Source organism: Pan troglodytes, chromosome 13, assembly GCF_028858775.2.
Source record: "Pan troglodytes isolate AG18354 chromosome 13, NHGRI_mPanTro3-v2.0_pri, whole genome shotgun sequence".
Classification (NCBI taxonomy): domain Eukaryota; kingdom Metazoa; phylum Chordata; class Mammalia; order Primates; family Hominidae; genus Pan; species Pan troglodytes.
The window spans coordinates 37,943,648-37,962,022 of NC_072411.2; the positions used below are offsets into that span (position 1 = coordinate 37,943,648).

General features: G+C 34.3%; 1 protein-coding gene across 1 annotated transcript in view; it reads right to left on the reverse strand.

Moving 5' to 3' along the window:
• Positions 1-1,592: 1,592 nt before the first annotated feature.
• DARS1 (aspartyl-tRNA synthetase 1) overlaps positions 1,593-18,375 on the reverse strand; it is an 82,914-nt gene continuing 66,131 nt past the window's right edge. Inside the window, exons 9-16 of the mRNA XM_001155169.7 lie at positions 17,726-17,860; positions 15,395-15,542; positions 11,167-11,313; positions 9,383-9,425; positions 7,398-7,478; positions 6,294-6,405; positions 6,051-6,122; positions 1,593-2,321 (exon numbers count right to left, since the gene is read on the reverse strand). Coding sequence (XP_001155169.1) covers positions 2,230-2,321; positions 6,051-6,122; positions 6,294-6,405; positions 7,398-7,478; positions 9,383-9,425; positions 11,167-11,313; positions 15,395-15,542; positions 17,726-17,860 — 830 coding nt within the window. The 3' untranslated portion in view covers positions 1,593-2,229. The remainder of the gene's footprint in view (positions 2,322-6,050; positions 6,123-6,293; positions 6,406-7,397; positions 7,479-9,382; positions 9,426-11,166; positions 11,314-15,394; positions 15,543-17,725; positions 17,861-18,375) is intronic.

The following is an 18,375-nucleotide window of genomic DNA, read 5'->3' on the forward strand; positions in this document are numbered from 1 at the left end:
TATCAAATAAATCTGCAAAACAATATTAGACATTTATAGAAACATAAATATTTAGCGAAAATATAAAAACAAAAGAATAAAAGTTTGAATTCATATAATAGTTTCCTATAAGAGGGTACCTTAACTGCCCACAATTTCTTTTTTTTTAAATTTATTTTCTCTTTAAAAAATAAAATAAGGGCCAGGCACAGTGGCTCACACCTGTAATCCCAGCACTTTGGGATGCCCAGGCAGGCGGATCACCCCTGAGGTCAGGAGTTTGAGATCAGCCTGGCCAACATGGAGAAATCCCATCTCTACTAAAAATACAAAAATTGGCTGGGCATGGTGGTGGGAGCCTGTAATCCCACCTACTTGGGAGGCTGAGGAGAATCGCTTGAACCGGGGAGGTGGAGGTTGCAGTGAGCTGAGATCATGCCACTGCACTCCAGCCTAGGCCACAGAGCAAGACTTGTCTCAAAAAAATAAATAAATAAAAGGTCAGGTGCAGCAGCTAACACCTGTAATCCCAGCATTTTAGGAGGTGAAGGCAGGTGGATCGCTTGAGGCCAGAAGTTCAATACCAGACTGGGCAACATGGAGAAATCTTATCTCTACCAAAATACAAAAATTAGCCAGTCTCATAACCCGGTCTCAAAACAAATACATAAAAATAAAAAAAAATATTTGAAGCAAATATGATAGTGTTAAGATTTGATAAGACTGGATAATAGGTACAAGTGTATTTTATCATGTTCTAATTTGGTCAGCATGTTTGAAAACCTTCACAATAAAAAAGATTACATCATTCTAAGACTTTACAAACTTTATTTTGAAACAAGCTATAATTACATGAAATTAAGAAGAGCTCTAGGGCCAATATTATTGTACTATTTTAGGGTCTAGCAATTACACACTATAGAAGATGGATATTTTATTCTTGCTGTGGATTAAATTATGAAATACTTTTGGGGTGCCTTCTATATTTAAGGTATTCTGGTAGGATATGAAAGAAAAAAATAAGAACTGAATCTAAACTTTCAAAGACTGTACAATCTAGATGGTAAACACCCCCTTTAACTTTCAAACACAATGGGCAGATGTTCGTGGTCCAGGGGTAACTTCCTAACTTTTTGACCCTCATATTTTTCTGCATGTAATTTTTTCTTCCTGTACAAAAATATGTTATGTTTTGTTCCTCCCCAATATTTGTGGTCATGTAAAATTAACATTAGCATCAACATTTGTAATAATCTAGAGGGAAAGTGTTTCTAACTAATTCTTACACAAAAATTTCTTTTTGACGGATAAGATGGGACTGGATTTTTACTGACATTCACTAAGTATCAGTACCATTCCAGTTAAAAATCAAACAAAATTCTGCAATATATTTTAACCCATGTGAAATGAACTCTGTCAACCGACCCAAGCTGTCAACTTTAAGAGCTCTATCCCTACACCCATCTAAACTAATATCCTGAAATGAATACATGTTGACAACATATTAGTCTTTATTTATATAAACTAGTTGTGTATTTTTTCTTTTACCAAATTATAAATGCCTAGCACCACTTACAAAATCAGTTGGCCACAAAGTTACACAAAAACTACAATTAGCTTTAAAATTTTATTGAAATTCAAGTTTAGAATTTAACAAATTAATACAATATTACACTGAATACTTTCTAACCAGTAGTTTAGCTTTACATAATTTCTAGGCATAACTTTTAAGAACTGATACTTTCTGGTTAATTTTCCATGATATGCCAATTATACATTCATTAAAATTTCAGATGCTACCTGAATTATTCTTATCTCAATGACAGAATTTAAAAAAATAAGTTCAAATACTGAAAATCTAAGACATTAACACTGGGGCCCTTGTAATATAGAAAAGAAAAAAAATTGTACAATCTTAACTGTTTAAAACTCTTAACGTTTACTGTAGTAACAGAATATGAATTTGTAACATAACCATATGAATTTCTCAAGTATTTCCTACTGATGCATGTCTGAAGTTATAAAAATCTCTTTTAAACGAACCTATACTGAATTACTCCAAAAATAACAGTGATATTTTAGGGCCTTGCAAATTTATTCTAGTGCATATTTTAAGTACCTAAAATACAGCCTGTGCACTAGCAGGTTACTGAAAAGAGTAAGTGTGGCTTTCTTTTTTTTTTTTTTTTTTTTTTTGAGGCAGGGTCTCGCTCTGTCATCCACACTGGAGTTAAGTGGCAAAGTGTGAATTTAAGGAGTGAGTCGTTTGGGATCACGAGGGAACATGGAGGTCTGACGAACATTATGCAATCCCAGAAACAGCATAGTAACTCGTTCCAATCCTGGGGAAGACAAAAATAATCATTAATTCCTTTTTGAAAATCTCTCAGGGTCTTACTTAGAACTACAAACATAAATGTAATTGTTAAACTAAATACTTTTCCTTGTTAGGAAAGAAAATGACTCTTATTATTTTGGGTTTATTTAAAACTGTTTTGAGTATTGATTCAGAAATAAAGATGCTGCTATAAATGAAAAGGACTAAGTAATATATCCTTGAGTGGTATGGAGTCTAAAATGTGAACCACAAAAATCTATACGAATGAACAAAATCTATGATGTAACAATAAGAAAAACAAAACAAAAGACTTCATAAGCTTGAACGTTTCAAATGATACCACACTCTGATTATACAGTCCAGGCAATGAGGATGAGAGCCATAAACTTGCTTAAGCAATAATAGAAGTATGAGAAAATTTACTGTTAATTTTATAGACATTTAACATGGTGGACCCTACGATAAAAAGCTCTGGAGTACATTATTATACTAAGTGTTTTGACTGTAAAGAAGAAACTGATTTTTGGAAGGTGGTTAACAAGATTATGGTCCCTCCTTTCAATTGATTCTATGTAGAGATGTAAAAAGAATGAAAAAGCTCTTCAGGTATTGATAGGAAACAAGTTACAAGATACATTAAAGTATTTCTTCTCCATCCGGACTCATATTAAAAAAAGATACATTAAGTAAAAAATGCAAAGTACTAAATGGTTTATATATAATAGTATGCTACAATTTGTGTAAAAATATTTAAAGAAATGTGTGTGTCTTTTCGTATATGAAAAGGTATCTTTGCAAAGGTTAAGCTGAAAACTAGAAACAATGCTTTCCTGTAGGGAGGCGAATACGCACTATTCTTTTTCCTCCTCCAATTTAAAAAACAGCGTTAAAATACATATAAAATCTACCATCTGAACCATTTTTAAGTGTCCAGTTTAGTAGTGCCAAATACACTCACAGCATTGTGCAATCATCACTGCCATTCATCTCTATAACTCTTAAAAAAAATCAGGTTTATATCCAAAGGAATGGGACTGCGGGGTCAAATGGTATTTCCAGTTCTCAATCTTTGAGGAATCGCCATACTGTCTTCCACAATGGTTGAATTAATTTAAAATTCCCACCAACAGTGTAAAAGCATTCCTATTTCTCTGCAACCTTGTCAGCATCTGTTGTTTCTCGACTTTTTAACAATTGCCATTCTGACTGGCGTGAGATGGTATCTCATTGTGGTTTTGATTTGCATTTCTCTAATGATCAGTGATGTTGAGCTTTTCTTCATGTATTTGTTGGCTCATAAATGTCTTCTTTTGAGAAGTGTCTGTTCATGTCCTTTGCCCACTTTTTAATGGGGTTGTTTGTTTTGCTTTTTTCTTGTAAATTTGTTTAAGTTCCTTGTGGATTCTGAGTAATAAAGATACATGCACGTGTATGTTCATTGCAGCACTATTCACAATAGCAAAGACATGGGATCAACCCAAATGCCCATCAATGATAGACTGGATAAAGTAAACGTAGTACATATATACCATGGAATACTATGCAGCCATAAAAAGGAGTGAGATCATGTCCTTTGCAGGGACATGGATGAAGCTGGAAGCCATTATCCTCAGCAAACTAACGCAGGAACAGAAAACCAAACACCACATGTTCTCACTTATAAGTGGGAGCTGAACAATGAGAACACATGGACACAGGGAGGGGAACAATACACACTGGGGCCTGTCGGGAGGGTGGGGTGGGGGACAGCATTAGGAAAAAGAGCAATGCATGCAGGGCTTCATACCTAGGTGATGGGTTGACAGATGCAGCAAGCCCCCATGGCACATGTTTACCTATGTAACAAACCTGCACATCCTGCACATGTATCCCAGAACTTAAAAAAACAAAAAATAAAAAACCATATGTAACGACCTTAACTGGTGCTATTTATTTTTAAAATTTTGCCCAGCTTTATTGAGTTATAATTGACAAAAATTGTATGTATTTACAGTGTACGATGTGACACTCTGATACACTGTGAAATGATTAAATCAAGCTAATTAACATATCTATCATCTTGCATACCTATATTTTTTGTGGAAAGAACATTTAAAATCTACTCTTTTAGCAATTTTCAATGTGGAACAATGGATCTCCAGAACTTAATCATCCTAAGTCAATCTTTATACCCTTTGACCATCTTCTCCCCATTCCAACAACCATTCTACTCTTTGTCTATGGGTTCAACTTTTAAAAGGTACCATATATATGTGAGATCACACAGTATTTGTCTTTCTGTGCCTGATGTGCTAATTTGTTTAGCATGATGTCCTCTATGTTCATCCACATTGCTACAAATGACAGGATTTCCTTCTTTTGTAAGGCAGAGTGTTATTTCATTGTATAGATAAAATAGGTTTGAGTATTCCTAATATGAAAATCCAAAATGCTCCAAAATCTGAGACTTTTTGAGTGCCAACATGATACTCAAAAACATAAACAAAAAAACCAAAAAATGCTCATTGGAGCATTTCAGATTTCTAGATTTGGCATGTTCAACCAGTAAGCACAATGCAAATGTGATAACAAATGAAAAAAATCCAAAATCAGACACACTTCTGGTCCCAAGCATTTTGGATAAGGGATACTCAATCTATACTTTCTTTATCCATTCATCCACTGATGGACACTAAGGTCATTTCTATATCTTGGCTATTGTAAATAATGCTGCATTGAACATGAGAGTGCACAAATCTCTTCAACATGCTGATTTCATTTCCCTTGGTATGTAAGACCAGAAATGGAATTCCTGAATCATATGGTAATTCTCTTTGTAATGTTTAGAAGAATCTCCATCCTGTTTTTCATAATGGCTGTACCAATTTTACATTCCCATCAACTATTTACAAACAAGGATTCCCTTTTCTCCACATCCTTACCAACAATTATCCATTACCTTTTTACTAACAGCCAGAGGTGTGAGATGGTTATCTCATTGAGGTTTTAATTTATATTTCCCTAATGTTTAGTGATGTTGAGCATTTTTTCATATACCTATTGGCCATTTATATGTAGGTTTTACATTTAGGCCTTTGATCCATTTTGAGTTAATTTTTGTATATGATGTTAGGTAAGGGTCTAATTTCAATCTTCTGCAAATGGACATTAGTTTTCTCTGTACCATCTGTTGAAAAAACTGTCTCTCGACCAATTTTAATTTGAAAATTTTGTAAGTACATTTTGTATTTTCCAAAAAACCCCAAAACAAACAACAAATAAAAACTTCAATGAAACTATACATTCAAAAAATTTTTTAAGAGTGTTTGATATGGACATCCAAAGATGAGTTAAATATTTACTCATTTTAAATTGCAGAGCAGTCCCTTACATATACTGTAGAAGTGATCTTAAAGTGAATCAAGTGCGGCATCTCAATAAAAACACTTAGCAGCTCTTTGAGCTATTTTAAGGTAGAGCTTTAATTTGTGCTAATGCGAATGAACTCACAGCAGCAGAGAGAAAACAGGATACTCCACTTACAAGACATTTGGCTTCTAAATTCTTAAGAGAAAAAAATGGCTAGAACTTTATGACAATAATATTTTATAACACACAAGTTAGCTGTTTATTTTGTTTCTTGGAAATCAAATTTTTACTTATGTCGTAATTCACTTTTAAAAATTCTTGTAATTCAAATTTGTATTATACTTAGAACTTATGAACTTATTTGTAAGCAATAACAGAATATTACCAATGCCTCCACCAGCATGAGGAGGGGCTCCAAAGCGGAAGGAATCAATGTAAGCCTTAATTTTCTCCAAATCTGCAAAAAGACACAAAACAAAATATAATTTATCATCTTATTTATCTTAAAAGGTCACAAAAGCAATTACTGTTCAATGGAGATTTTTAAAAAGACTGAGAAGTCTTTTAAATGTTTACAATGTATTATTTTCAGAATATACACTCTCCTAAATTATTTTAAGTTGTTTACCAATTCCATGATGTAAAGCTCTCTCTGTTAGCAGTTGAGGATCATGTATTCTTTGAGCTCCTGACAATATTTCTTCTCCTCTCATGAACATATCGTAAGAGTTGGACTGTTTCTGCAAGAGAAAAAACACCAGTCCTCAAGTGACTACCATCCTATTTCTATTACATATATACGGAAAAAAATCTCTGCTGCATGAAGAGCAGGTTCATTTTTTCCTACAATTAACAATGCAATCTTGTTCTCTAAAGTAGAATTAAACTACTGAGGGCTGAATAACTTTTTCTTTGTTTATATCAGATTTTGTGCTCTCCTCCCACACCCCCCAATAACAAATCAGAGCACCACATCTAATTTTTAAGAAGCAGTGCTGATCCTTATTTCACTTTATCATCTGAGATGTTTTTAAGAATGATATTATTTTGGGGTGACTTTTGGAACTCCAAGTTATTAACAGGTGTGAGTCTTTAAATTATTATTATTTTTACTTTAATCCCCTGTCTTTCAATAAACCAGTGGTTCCCAAAGTGTGATTCCTGGACCAGTAGCTTCAGTATTACCAGAAATTTTTTAGGTGGTCTGGAGTGGGGCCTGCAAATTATCAGGCTCCCATTCCACAGCAACTAATGAGAAATTCTGCCTCAGCAATTGGTGTTTTAAAAAGCCCTCCAGGTGATTCTGATGCATGGTAAAGTTTAGAAACCACTGCAATGGAAAAACGGTAAAAGACCATAAGACATTATTTAGATTATTAACTCCCAGGATACAATGTGAATTCCCAGTTTAAGGTCAATGACAGGATGATTTACTAAAGTATGCAAATCTAGTAGTACTATTTATAATTTACATAGTCTTTCTCTCTCATAAATCTTCAGAAAAATGACCAAGTAAAATGATTTTAACACAGGTTTTTAAAACTAATTTTCTAGAATATTCAAATTTTACAATATCATTTTGACCAGTGGTGACAGACATCAGTGGTAATACGTATGTCTATCAAAACTGCAAATTATTAATGAAAACCATTATTCCTATTATACAATCTGACAGTGACAATAAAATTTCCCTTCTGCCCCAAAATGGGTTACTTAAAACCAAATTACTTACGGGATTTCTTGGGTCAGGCATGGTATAGAAAGGTCTTACAGCCAATGGATATTTATCAAGAATATAAAAATCTGTATCATACTATAAAGAGAATAAATGCAATTAAAATACATTTTTAAAAAGTAAAATGGCTAACATTTTGGTAATTAACTTTTTTATACAAAAATTTTGGTTCTTCGTAATTACTCTAATTATATTGTATATACAATGAATATCTTGCCTTTTTTCAGTAACATTTTTATCCTATAGCATTTTGCCATGGTGTCATAAATTCTTGCAATACCTAATTTTTAGGCATTACTTATTATCCATAGTTTTTAAATTTTTTTTTTTAAGAGATGGGGTCTTGCTCTGTTGCTTAGGCTCGAGTGCATTATGAGATCATGGCTTAAGCAGGAGCCTGGCTAATTTTTAAAATTTTTTGTAGAGATGGAATCTCGCTATGTTTGCCCAGGCTGGTCTTGAACTCCTGGCCTCAAATGATCCTCCTACCTTGGCCTCCCAAAGTGCCAGAATTACAGGCATGAGCCACAGTGCCAGGCCTATGGTTTAAATATTCATTTTTTCCCTTTTTTTTTTTTTGAACATGTAAGCCCTTTCTAATTTCTCCCCCATTCTAAATTACACTTTGATAAACATCTTTGATTTTTACTTTTTTCTTTGTTATTCTAGTTCATCTAGTCATTCTGATGCATTTTATAATGAAAAAAATTATCTCAAATCCTTTTGATTGTTATAGAAACTATATTAAGTCCATGAATTATTTTGGGAAATTTGATGTATTTTACGATATCCATCATTGAAAAACACGGATTATCTTCCCAAGAATTTAAATTTTTATCTAGATATATACATGAGATTTTGGTAGTTTTCTTCAAATGAATGCTACAACTGAAAGAAATAAATGACATTAACTTGAAATTATGACTTTTTTTAGAGAATGCTTACTATGTGACCTAGATTTAATTAAAAATAAATAAATTACATTTGAGGGCCCGGCGCGGTGGCTCATGCCTGTAATCCCAGCACTTTGGGAGGCCAAGGTAGGTGAATCACCTGAGGTCAGGAGTTCGAGACCAGCCTGGCCAACATGGTGAAACCCTATCTCTACTAAAAACACAAAAAATTAGTTGGGTGTGGTGGTGGGCACCTGTAATCCCAGCTACTCGGGAGGCTGAGGCAGGAGAATCGCTTGAACCCAGAGGGTGGAGGTTGTAGTCAGCCAAGATAGTGCCATTGCACTCCAGCCTGGGCAACAAGAGCGAAACTCCGTCTCAAAAAAAAAAAAATTACATTTCAACAGTTTTTGACTTTCAACATTTTTGATAAAACTTGAGATGAGGATGTTAATAGCTGACAAACTGAAATTGGCTCTGCTGAAACAGCATTTTAAAGGTATAAACTGAATATTGTATGACTTCAGAAATATCAGTTCTCTAGTCTAACAGTTTCAACTGCCACCAGTAGGAGGAGCTCAAGGACTAATTTTCCTTTTCATTATATCATTATCTTAAAATTTTTAAAAAGATCATACTAAGTTTAGCTTTTATCCTCTTTGGAGTCTTGGTTTTAGAAAATGAGATTGGAAAGTAGCTATTACATAAGAGGGAGAGAGGAACCTCATTCATCTTGAAGTCTCATGAGACAGCAGGGGTACACAGGGAAGACCATTTCTAAATAATTTTCAAATAACTTGGAGGTCATTTCCAACTAATCCGACATAGGTATCACTTTTAGAGACACCTCAGAACAACTTCGTAAAAATATTAAATACTGAGTTAATCAGATCATCTGGGAGAAAGGCAGGCTGTCTGAGTATTTCTCAATTTTCTAAGAAAAAAATTTTTTAATGTTGTCCTTCTTCGGTTTTTATTTATTCCAGAATCATACCATTCTAGGAAGCTCAGACCCCTCTGCAATTGTTTTTAGTCCCAAGAGACATTTCAGAATTAGGAAAAGAAATCCAGCATATACAAGAGTCCTACCTTTTCCTTTACCAAATGACCCAACAGCTTTTCATTTGGTGTGCTGAAAAAGAAACGTGAAATCAGTGTTTGAAGATCAAATGGCAACTTAAAAACATTAATAAGGAACTTCTTCTATTTGAGTTTCTCAAGGGATTACAAAATTTGGCCAGAACACGCAATTGTCTATTCTGCTCTTATCTTAAAAGGCAAGTACTATTGAAAATCACTTATGAGTATACCTTGGTACAGTGACTCAGTGCTTAGTAGATGCTGCTCAAATATTTAATTAAAGCAATAAACAGAATATAGCAATTCATTGATTCAGAAATATCATGGATGAAGTAATTTCCTACAATTACACATAATAAAAGTTCGCTATACTAATATGGGCTAGTCTTGCCATGAAATAATCTTCCTTTTTGGTACTCTTTATCAATGGTTTATGAAATAAAAATTAGTATTATCCAAGGTTTTAAAAGTGTTTATATAAACACGTTACATTTCTATAGCCAAGAGGTAGCTACTTCAGCTTCTATCTTATGTAAAAACAATTTCTAAAATACTTAAAAAAATACTACCTAAGCTTATAGGATTTTCATTTTGCCTTAAAATGTCATCTAGCAATGTAGGCAATATTTAAAGCCATATATATATATATATATACATATATATATATATATATATAAATATTTGTTAAACAAAAATAAAGGGTTTTGGGTGAATTGTTTTTTGAGAAACCCTAAAAAGTGACAATAATCATTTCCTTTCCCTCCTAAATACGTATGTATTGTGATGGTTTAAAGGAATCATTCAAGGAAGTCTTGAATAAAATATAAGTAGATAGAAATTACCTTTACATGTTTTATTTATTTATTTTTTACAGACAGGCTTTCACTCTGTCACCCAGGCTGGAGTACAGTGGCATGATCATGGGTTACTACAGCCTTGATACTCCTGGGCACAAGTGATCCAATTGCCTCAGCCTCTGGAGTAGTTGGGACTACAGGTGTGTGCCACCACGTTCAGCTAAATTTTAAATTTTTCTGTAGAGACAGCATCTCTCTGTGTTGTCCAGGCTGGTCCCGAAATCCTGGCTCATATGATCCTCCTACCTTGGCTTCTCAAAGTACTGGGATTACAGGCATGAGCCACCATGCCCAGCCTCAATCTTTATTAAACTACATAATTTGTTTCAAAATTATAAGTCGTATGATCTAAATTTAGATAATACTATACCAAATACTATATATAATATAGTATGTATGATACTATATAAACAATATTGACTTTTATAACTTTTGGATGTTAACAGTTTATACCCCGATCCTGTGTGGGGATGGATTTAGACTGCTGTCTACCTTCTCTAATACCACTAATCTGGAAAGAGAAGTAACATATTAGAAGATAAAATCACAGGCAAAACTCTCTATACTCTTTAAAGAGTTACAAACATGAGAGGAAAATAATGGAAAATGCTGTTTATAAACAAAATTATGAAAACTTAGGCAAACTATAGTAAACATTTTTATTTCAGATCACACATTATATAAAAGAGCATCATACTGTATACCAAAGTTAATAAAATGTAAGTGTATCAGGTGAAAAAAATCATTTATTAATATTTTCTTTTTTTCTTATCTTAAACCAAATTACCAAGGTTTTAAAAATCACAAAGACAACTTGGAGGACGGGTCAATAGGTGCAGCAAACCACCATGGCACATGTATACCTATGTAACAAACCTGCACGTTCTGCACATGGATCCTGGAACTTAAAGTAAAAAAAAAGCCACAAAGACAAACCTCAGATCGTCTTCATCTCCCATTTCGACTCCAGCTTCCCTAAGCATAGCCAATGCTTCACAATATTCTAGTCTTAGAGTTGGCTCCAAAAATTTGAATGGCTCACATGGGAACTGTTTATTCACTGTTTGAATTTCAGTCTGAAACCTATTTGCAGAATGATTTAGTTAATAAAATATATGAGATAAATGTTTCCCCCACAAGAGGTCACTGTGGCAATATACAAAAATCAATCTTTGAATCAGTATATACACCAGGAAAAGCATTATCAAATTATTAAAGAATGAAATTTAAATACTTAAAATATTTAACACCATTTTTCAATCTCATTTTTGTAACCACAGTAACATCAAAGGATTAAAAATTTTCTTTATAATTCATATCAGTTAATATGGTTAGAAATATAAAATGCCCATTTTATGAAGCATTACAAAAATCTGACTTTTTAATCCTTTAACAATTCTTGTTATCACTGAGGAAGACCAAATTAATGAGTATTTGTCTTATCTTCCCCCAACAGTATTACACTGTATGTTCAGGGGAGTGCCAGTTTCTTTCCCATTTTGATAATCTCTATAATACAATGCCTACCCTATATATATAGAAGGTACAGGACAATGTTTACTGCACTGAGCTGAATTTCTGCTATGGAAGATGATATTTTATTGAGATTTAAAAGGTCTATTTTTGGCCGGGCGCAGTGGCTCACACCTGTAATCCCAGCACTTTGGGAGGCGGATCACTTGAGGTCGGGAGTTTAAGACCAGTCTGGCCAACATGGTGAAACCCCATCTCTACTAAAACTACAAAAATTATTTGGGTGTGGTCGGGAGGCTGAGGCAGGAGAATTGTTTGGGCCTGAGAGGTGAAGGCTGCAGCGAGCCAAGATCGGCCATTGCCCTCCAGCCTGGGCGACAGAGCAAGACTCGTCTCAAAAAAAAGAAAAAGAAAAAGAAAAAAATGTCTATTTTTGCTGGAGTATTTATGTATTAAATGATGGCTGGGATTTGCTTCAAAATAATAGTGAATGAGGGAAATGGGTAAACACAATTGGCCACAGGTTGACAAGGACTGAAACTGGTTGATGAGTTCATGGGGGCTCATTAGACTATTGCACATCCTTTTGTATGTGTTTGAAATTTTTCCATAATTAACAGACTTGAAAAAAGTATGTTTATATTCTATATACAGAAAAAAGTATGTTTGTATTTTATATATAGAATTCTTTACCTAGAATTTACATTCTATTTTTATTTTTTTTTATTTCTGAGACAGGGTCCCACTCTGTTGCTCAGGCTGGAGCGCAGTGGTGCAATCTTGGCTCACCACAACCTCGGCCTTCTGGGCTTAATCGATCCTCCCACCTGAAGCCTCCTGAGTAGCTGGGACTACAGGTATGTGCCACTATGACCGGCTAATTTTTTGTTACTTTTTGCAGAGATGGGATTTCACCATATTGCCCAGGCTGGTCTTGAACTCCTAGGCTCAAGCAATCTGCCCGTCTCGGCCTCCCAAAGTGTTAGGATTACAGATGTGCACCATGCCTGGCCTAGAATTTATATTCTCGAAATTAAAACACTATCATTTCTTGATTGGTCTTACAGGCTTTCGTGGGAATAATAAAGCTTAGCCATTGATTTATTAAAATCTTGATGTAAGAAGGGTTAAAAAGACCCCATAATTGATTTTTTAAAATTTATTTTTTATTTTTTTTAGACGGAGTCTTGCTCTGTTGCCCAGGCTGGAGTGCAGTGGAGCTGTCTCGGCTCTCTGCAACCTCTGCCTGCCGGGTTCAAGCAATTCTCCTGCCTCAGCCTCCCAAGTAGCTGGGACTACAAGCGTGTGCCACCATGCCTGGCTAATTTTTGTACTTTTAGTAGAGATGGGGTTTCACCATGCTGGCCAGTCTGGTCTCAAACTCCTGATCTCCTGATCTGCCCACCTCAGCCTCCCAAAGTGCTGGGATTACAGGCATGAGCCACTGAGCCCAGCTCCCAAATGATTTTTAAATAGCTTTTCTTTGCTTTATATATCAACTCCCATTCATCATGTCCATCAATGGTAGTACAAAAATATGACTATCAATACTTTAAAATACATTTATATATGTATTTTATACACATATACATATTTGGATATATATACAATACATATACATGCAATAGAATACAAATACATTTGTATATGTATTTTTCTATGAGAGGTAAATACTAATGATAAACACGAGAGGAACATGACACAGGTCAGATAACCCAATAAACAAGTGACACCAAAACTTAAAATTCCTAAATGACTTGAAGAACATACAAAGAAGGTTTTTATTTTCAAATTGCCACCTTAACTCTACTGAAAAAGTTCAGCAGTAATGGCGTTTGAGTCTAATTTGTAAGTAGAGATTTGATTAATCCCAAGGACTCAAATTCATGCTTGGTCTGTTGTTATAAAAATCAAAGTGGAAATGTCAAACTCTATTATTTAATAGAGAAGCTATCAGTATTTTTAAAAAATGAGTTTCTGAAACTTTCTTGGATTATAAATGCGAACAGAAAATGAGAAAAGCTGTGTGTGTTCCTTCATTGTAGTTCTAAAGTATATTTTGTCTTATAAGGAAAATGTTATCAGTTGTTCCATGAACCATTGAAAACTGATAAAAATAAACTGCATCAAAATGTTTTAGAGAACAAAGATATAAAAAGAAAAAGGCTGTCTGCAATTAACTAGCTATCAAAGGTACAAAGCTGCAGAGAATGCCTGGAAATACTGGCACTTATGCTACAGTATTCTTAAGATCAGTGATTGATTTCTACATTCTATTTTTTCTTTGAGACAGAGTCTTGCTCTGTTGCCCAGGCTGGAGTGCAGTGGCGTGATCCAGCTCACTGCAACCTCCGCCTCCTGGGTTCAAGTGATTCCCCTGCCTCAGCCTCCCAAGTAGCTGGGATTACAGGAGCGTGCCACCATGCCCAGCTAATTTTTGTATTTTTAGTAGAGATGGGGTTTCGCTAAGTTGGCCAGGTCGGTCTTGAACTTCTGACCTCAAGTGATCCGCCCGCCTCAGCCTCCCAAAGTGCTGGGATTACAGGCGTGAGCCACCTTGCCAGGCCAATTTCTACATTCTTAAACATACTCATTAGCCCTGCAATGCAGTAAATAAAATTCGTATTTTTGAACTCTTTTAAAATACCAATGAAACATATCAAATACATCAACAAGGAATAGTTGAATTGCTGGTCTTCAAATAAAAATTTTAAATATGATCTTCTGTCACTTATTAAAATGCTAGCTTAGACTATTATAGCTTACCTAATACTTGAAATTCAGTCACAAATACAGAAAGAGGGAAAAATAGAGACTTTCTTAATCAACTTGACTCGGTTCTATTTTCTTTTCCTATTTTCTCTATGTTAAACATCATCATAAATAAACAACTTTCAATGACCTTTAAAGGGAAGAGCTCTTTGCCAGTTTAGAGGGTGTAGGTGAAGTGGACATTCTACATAATTCAATTTTCTGAACATCTAGAACACATCTAATATTTCTATAAATGTTAATTCATCAGATCCAAATAGATTTAAATATCCGTTCAGTCTACTAGTTTCTAATCTTTACTGAGCACTTAATGTAAATATAAATTGATTTAAGAATTAACCATATTTGACCAGGCTTAATTTACATGTCGACAGATTCAGTTGACTGAAGGAACTTTTTGCCTCTGAGGTGGGTAATAATGCTATTTCCACTTAATGGCTGAGGAAACTGAGGCACAGAATTAAATAACCTGCACAAGGCCCACACAGAGAAGGAGCAGAGCTGGGATTTGAACTCAGGCTATCTGGATGTTGCTGAATCCAACCTCTTACACACTACCCTCATACTGTCTCCCAAATAAACTGTTAAAAGAAACACATGCTGTATTTCTTGAGACATTCGGGATGTCAGTATAAAGGAAACAAAAAGAACAACAACAAAATACAGTTGGACTGTTCACAATGTGGTAAATTTACTAGCACAATAGAGGTTAATTAGTTGAGCCCCCAAATGATTTGGATCCAGAAGCAGTATTCTGAGTGTAGATTTTTCCAACCAATTAAATGGATCATCTAACTGGTAAATCTTTATATATATGTTCATAGAAACTTAAGTTTGTATGTTTAAATTGAAGAATTTTTTTTTAAAGGGCCCAAACATTTGAAATTAAGTCCATCTAGGTGCGTAAAATACTTTTTACCTTTCTTGAAGTCCTTTGAATATTTGTACCATGGTGTCAGCAATTTCTTCCATAACTTCGTGGTAATGGTAATTAAAAGCCATTTCAATGTCCAAACCAACAAACTCAGTTAGATGTCTATGGGTATTAGAGTCTTCCGCTCTGAATACTGTGAAGTTAATAAAAGAAATAGAGAGCAAACACTGATTTCAATTTTGGATAAATTGGGATTTAAATACAAACTTTTATTTAGTTGGATTCCAGTGGTATTATTTTCATATTACAGGGCTGGAAGGACCTCTGATGAACCATCTGTTTGAGCATTCTCTTGGACAGCAAGTTCATTATAAACTCCTACGGTCGTGCAATAAAAGCCGTACCAAATGTAAATTAATAAGAGAGGTTCATGAGAACCCTGGGGGAATGCAAGATCCTGAGGTGTCTTCTCAATATTTAAAAATATATTCAATTATGACCAAGATAGTGAGTTCTTCTCAATTTTATTAAAACCTGACTCAAACTAAGTGAAACTCTACCAATAAAGTAACATACGTATTCCATTTGACTACAGTAGTCATTTATAGGAATATTTGTGATGTGAAAGATGAGTCGAGCTAGAGTCAGGAAGACTGGACAGGAGGAAAAGGCACTGAGGATATTAAGAGCCATTAGCTCAGTCCAGCTAATATCCAGTCCAGCCTTAATATCCTCAGTGCCTTTTCCTCCTGTCCAGTCTTTTTGACTCTAGCTCGACTCATCTTTCACTTCACTAATATTCCTATAATACATCCTTGCTCAGAAACTTACAATGGTTCCCAAATGACTACTGTAGTAAGACATAAAATGACCAAAAAAACCCTAAAACCTTTATGCTTTCGTAAGTTAATCCTAACCTATATTTCTCACTTCTTAATACTAACTTGTCTTATTTTTGTTTTCTTGTGTAGTTCTTGCTCTTTACTTACTCTGCTTCCTGTCTAGAACTCCATCTCTGTTGTCTATATATCCTACTTTGTCCTTAAAGTACATCTCAGTTTGAATTTTCTTTTATGGTGACTCTAGCAAACTCCATTTTCTCTCTTTTTACAGTTACTATTTATACTACATAATTAACACCCATTTGCTGATGGTATAGGACAATCTGATCATTCGTTGTGAAAATTATTTGATTATTCCCTATGACTGTGATATGTATGTATGTCTTAGTCTTGGGAGCAGGCACAATACTGATTCCCTTATCACTCAAAGCATGATCTGGAAATGAGCAGCATCAACAATACCCAGGACTTGTGAGAACTGCAGAATCTCAGACCTCTCCCCAGATTTACTGGTCAGAATCTGTATTTTAACAAGATCTCCAGGTAATCTGTGTGCATATTAACATTTGAGAAGTGCTGGCTGGTTCTTCTTTTATGTACATGGTACCTAGCACAAGGTTATATAAGCAGCAGGTGTTCAACAAATAACTAGTTAATAAATTCAGAAAATTAAGACCCTTAAGGATCTTGCCAGTTTCTCTATTAGCAAGTATTTAATTTTTATTAAGGTATCAAAAAACATATATAAAATAACTTGGTAAGTGTTAAATAAAGTAACGCTGGCTTTTCACTTACAATTAGCTTCAAAAAAGAATTTGCCACATGATTATGTGCCTGTGCTTGACTTTTAGCAAACATTTCTTAAAAACCATATTAATATAATTTATTAAATATAACATATTTGTTAGTAGTTTCTAATGGACATCAGCACATTACCAATAGTAAGGACAATACAAACAAAATAGTGAAACAGAACAGCTCTGGAATAAAATTGATAGCAAATTAGACAGAGGTACACTGTAAACTTACAGGAGTAAGAAATTATAAAGGACAAAAACATATATTTCTTTGACCACTGCAACTACCTGCTCTTCAGTGCTGATAGGGAGCTGAAAAGAGTCCAAATGGGAGCTAATTCTGTTCTAACTGCACTGAGGTATATTAAAATATATACTTAGGTATATTTCAGATGGTGTATATTTTCAAAAAACGCATTTTTAAAATGACATATTCTCAAGATAAAAATTTTCTTCAGCATTCCTCTGTAAGAATACATATGTTTATAATTGTATTCACATGGAATGATGCTCAACTGTTTAAAGTACTATTGACCATATTATTATTATTATTACTTTTAAGAAAATGTCTACCCAAATATATTATCTCTAACTCAAAGTCTAGCATTTGTGTAGTCAGCAGATAAAATAATTTAAGCTTTCAAAGTGTCTGTACATTATATAAGTAAAATGTTTCTAAAATTATAACTGCTGTATAATTAATTAACTTGGATAAAACATAACTGCCAAAATCTTACCTGGTCCAATAGAGAAAACCTTCTCAAAATCAGCACAAATGCACATTTGCTTATATAGCTGTGGGGACTGAGCCAGGTATGCATTATTTTTAAAATATGACACAGTAAAAACATTGGCTCCTCCTTCACTGGCAGCTGAAAGGTAAACATTTATATTTATATTATTATAATCAATTGTAAGCTTATCAATGCAAACCTCTAGTTAAAAAGTTTATACTCAGGTAACTCACTTTAACAAAAACTGGAAAATGAAGAATTGTGGCTAAATCATAGTCTATATACATCGTCTTCTATGTGATTCTAAATAGTTTATATTTAAACCAGATTTACTTCTTTGGCTATGCTTTTATTTCACTTCTGTGGATATATATGCTCCCTTTCTGCATCAATTTCAAAACTATTAAAGCCTCTTTGGAGTTGTTAAAAATTTTTTTTTAAAATGAAAAAAGATATTCTTCATCATTTTTCCTCTTTTAAAAAAATTTCCCCAGGAGCTGGAATAATCATTTTTCTTTTCTTGAGATGGAGTCTTGCTCTGTCATCCAGGCTAGAATGCCGTGGCACGATCTCGGCTCACTGCAACCTCTGCCTCCCAGGTTCAAGCGATTCTCCTGCCTCAGCCTCCCAAGTAGCTGGGACTACAGGCGTCT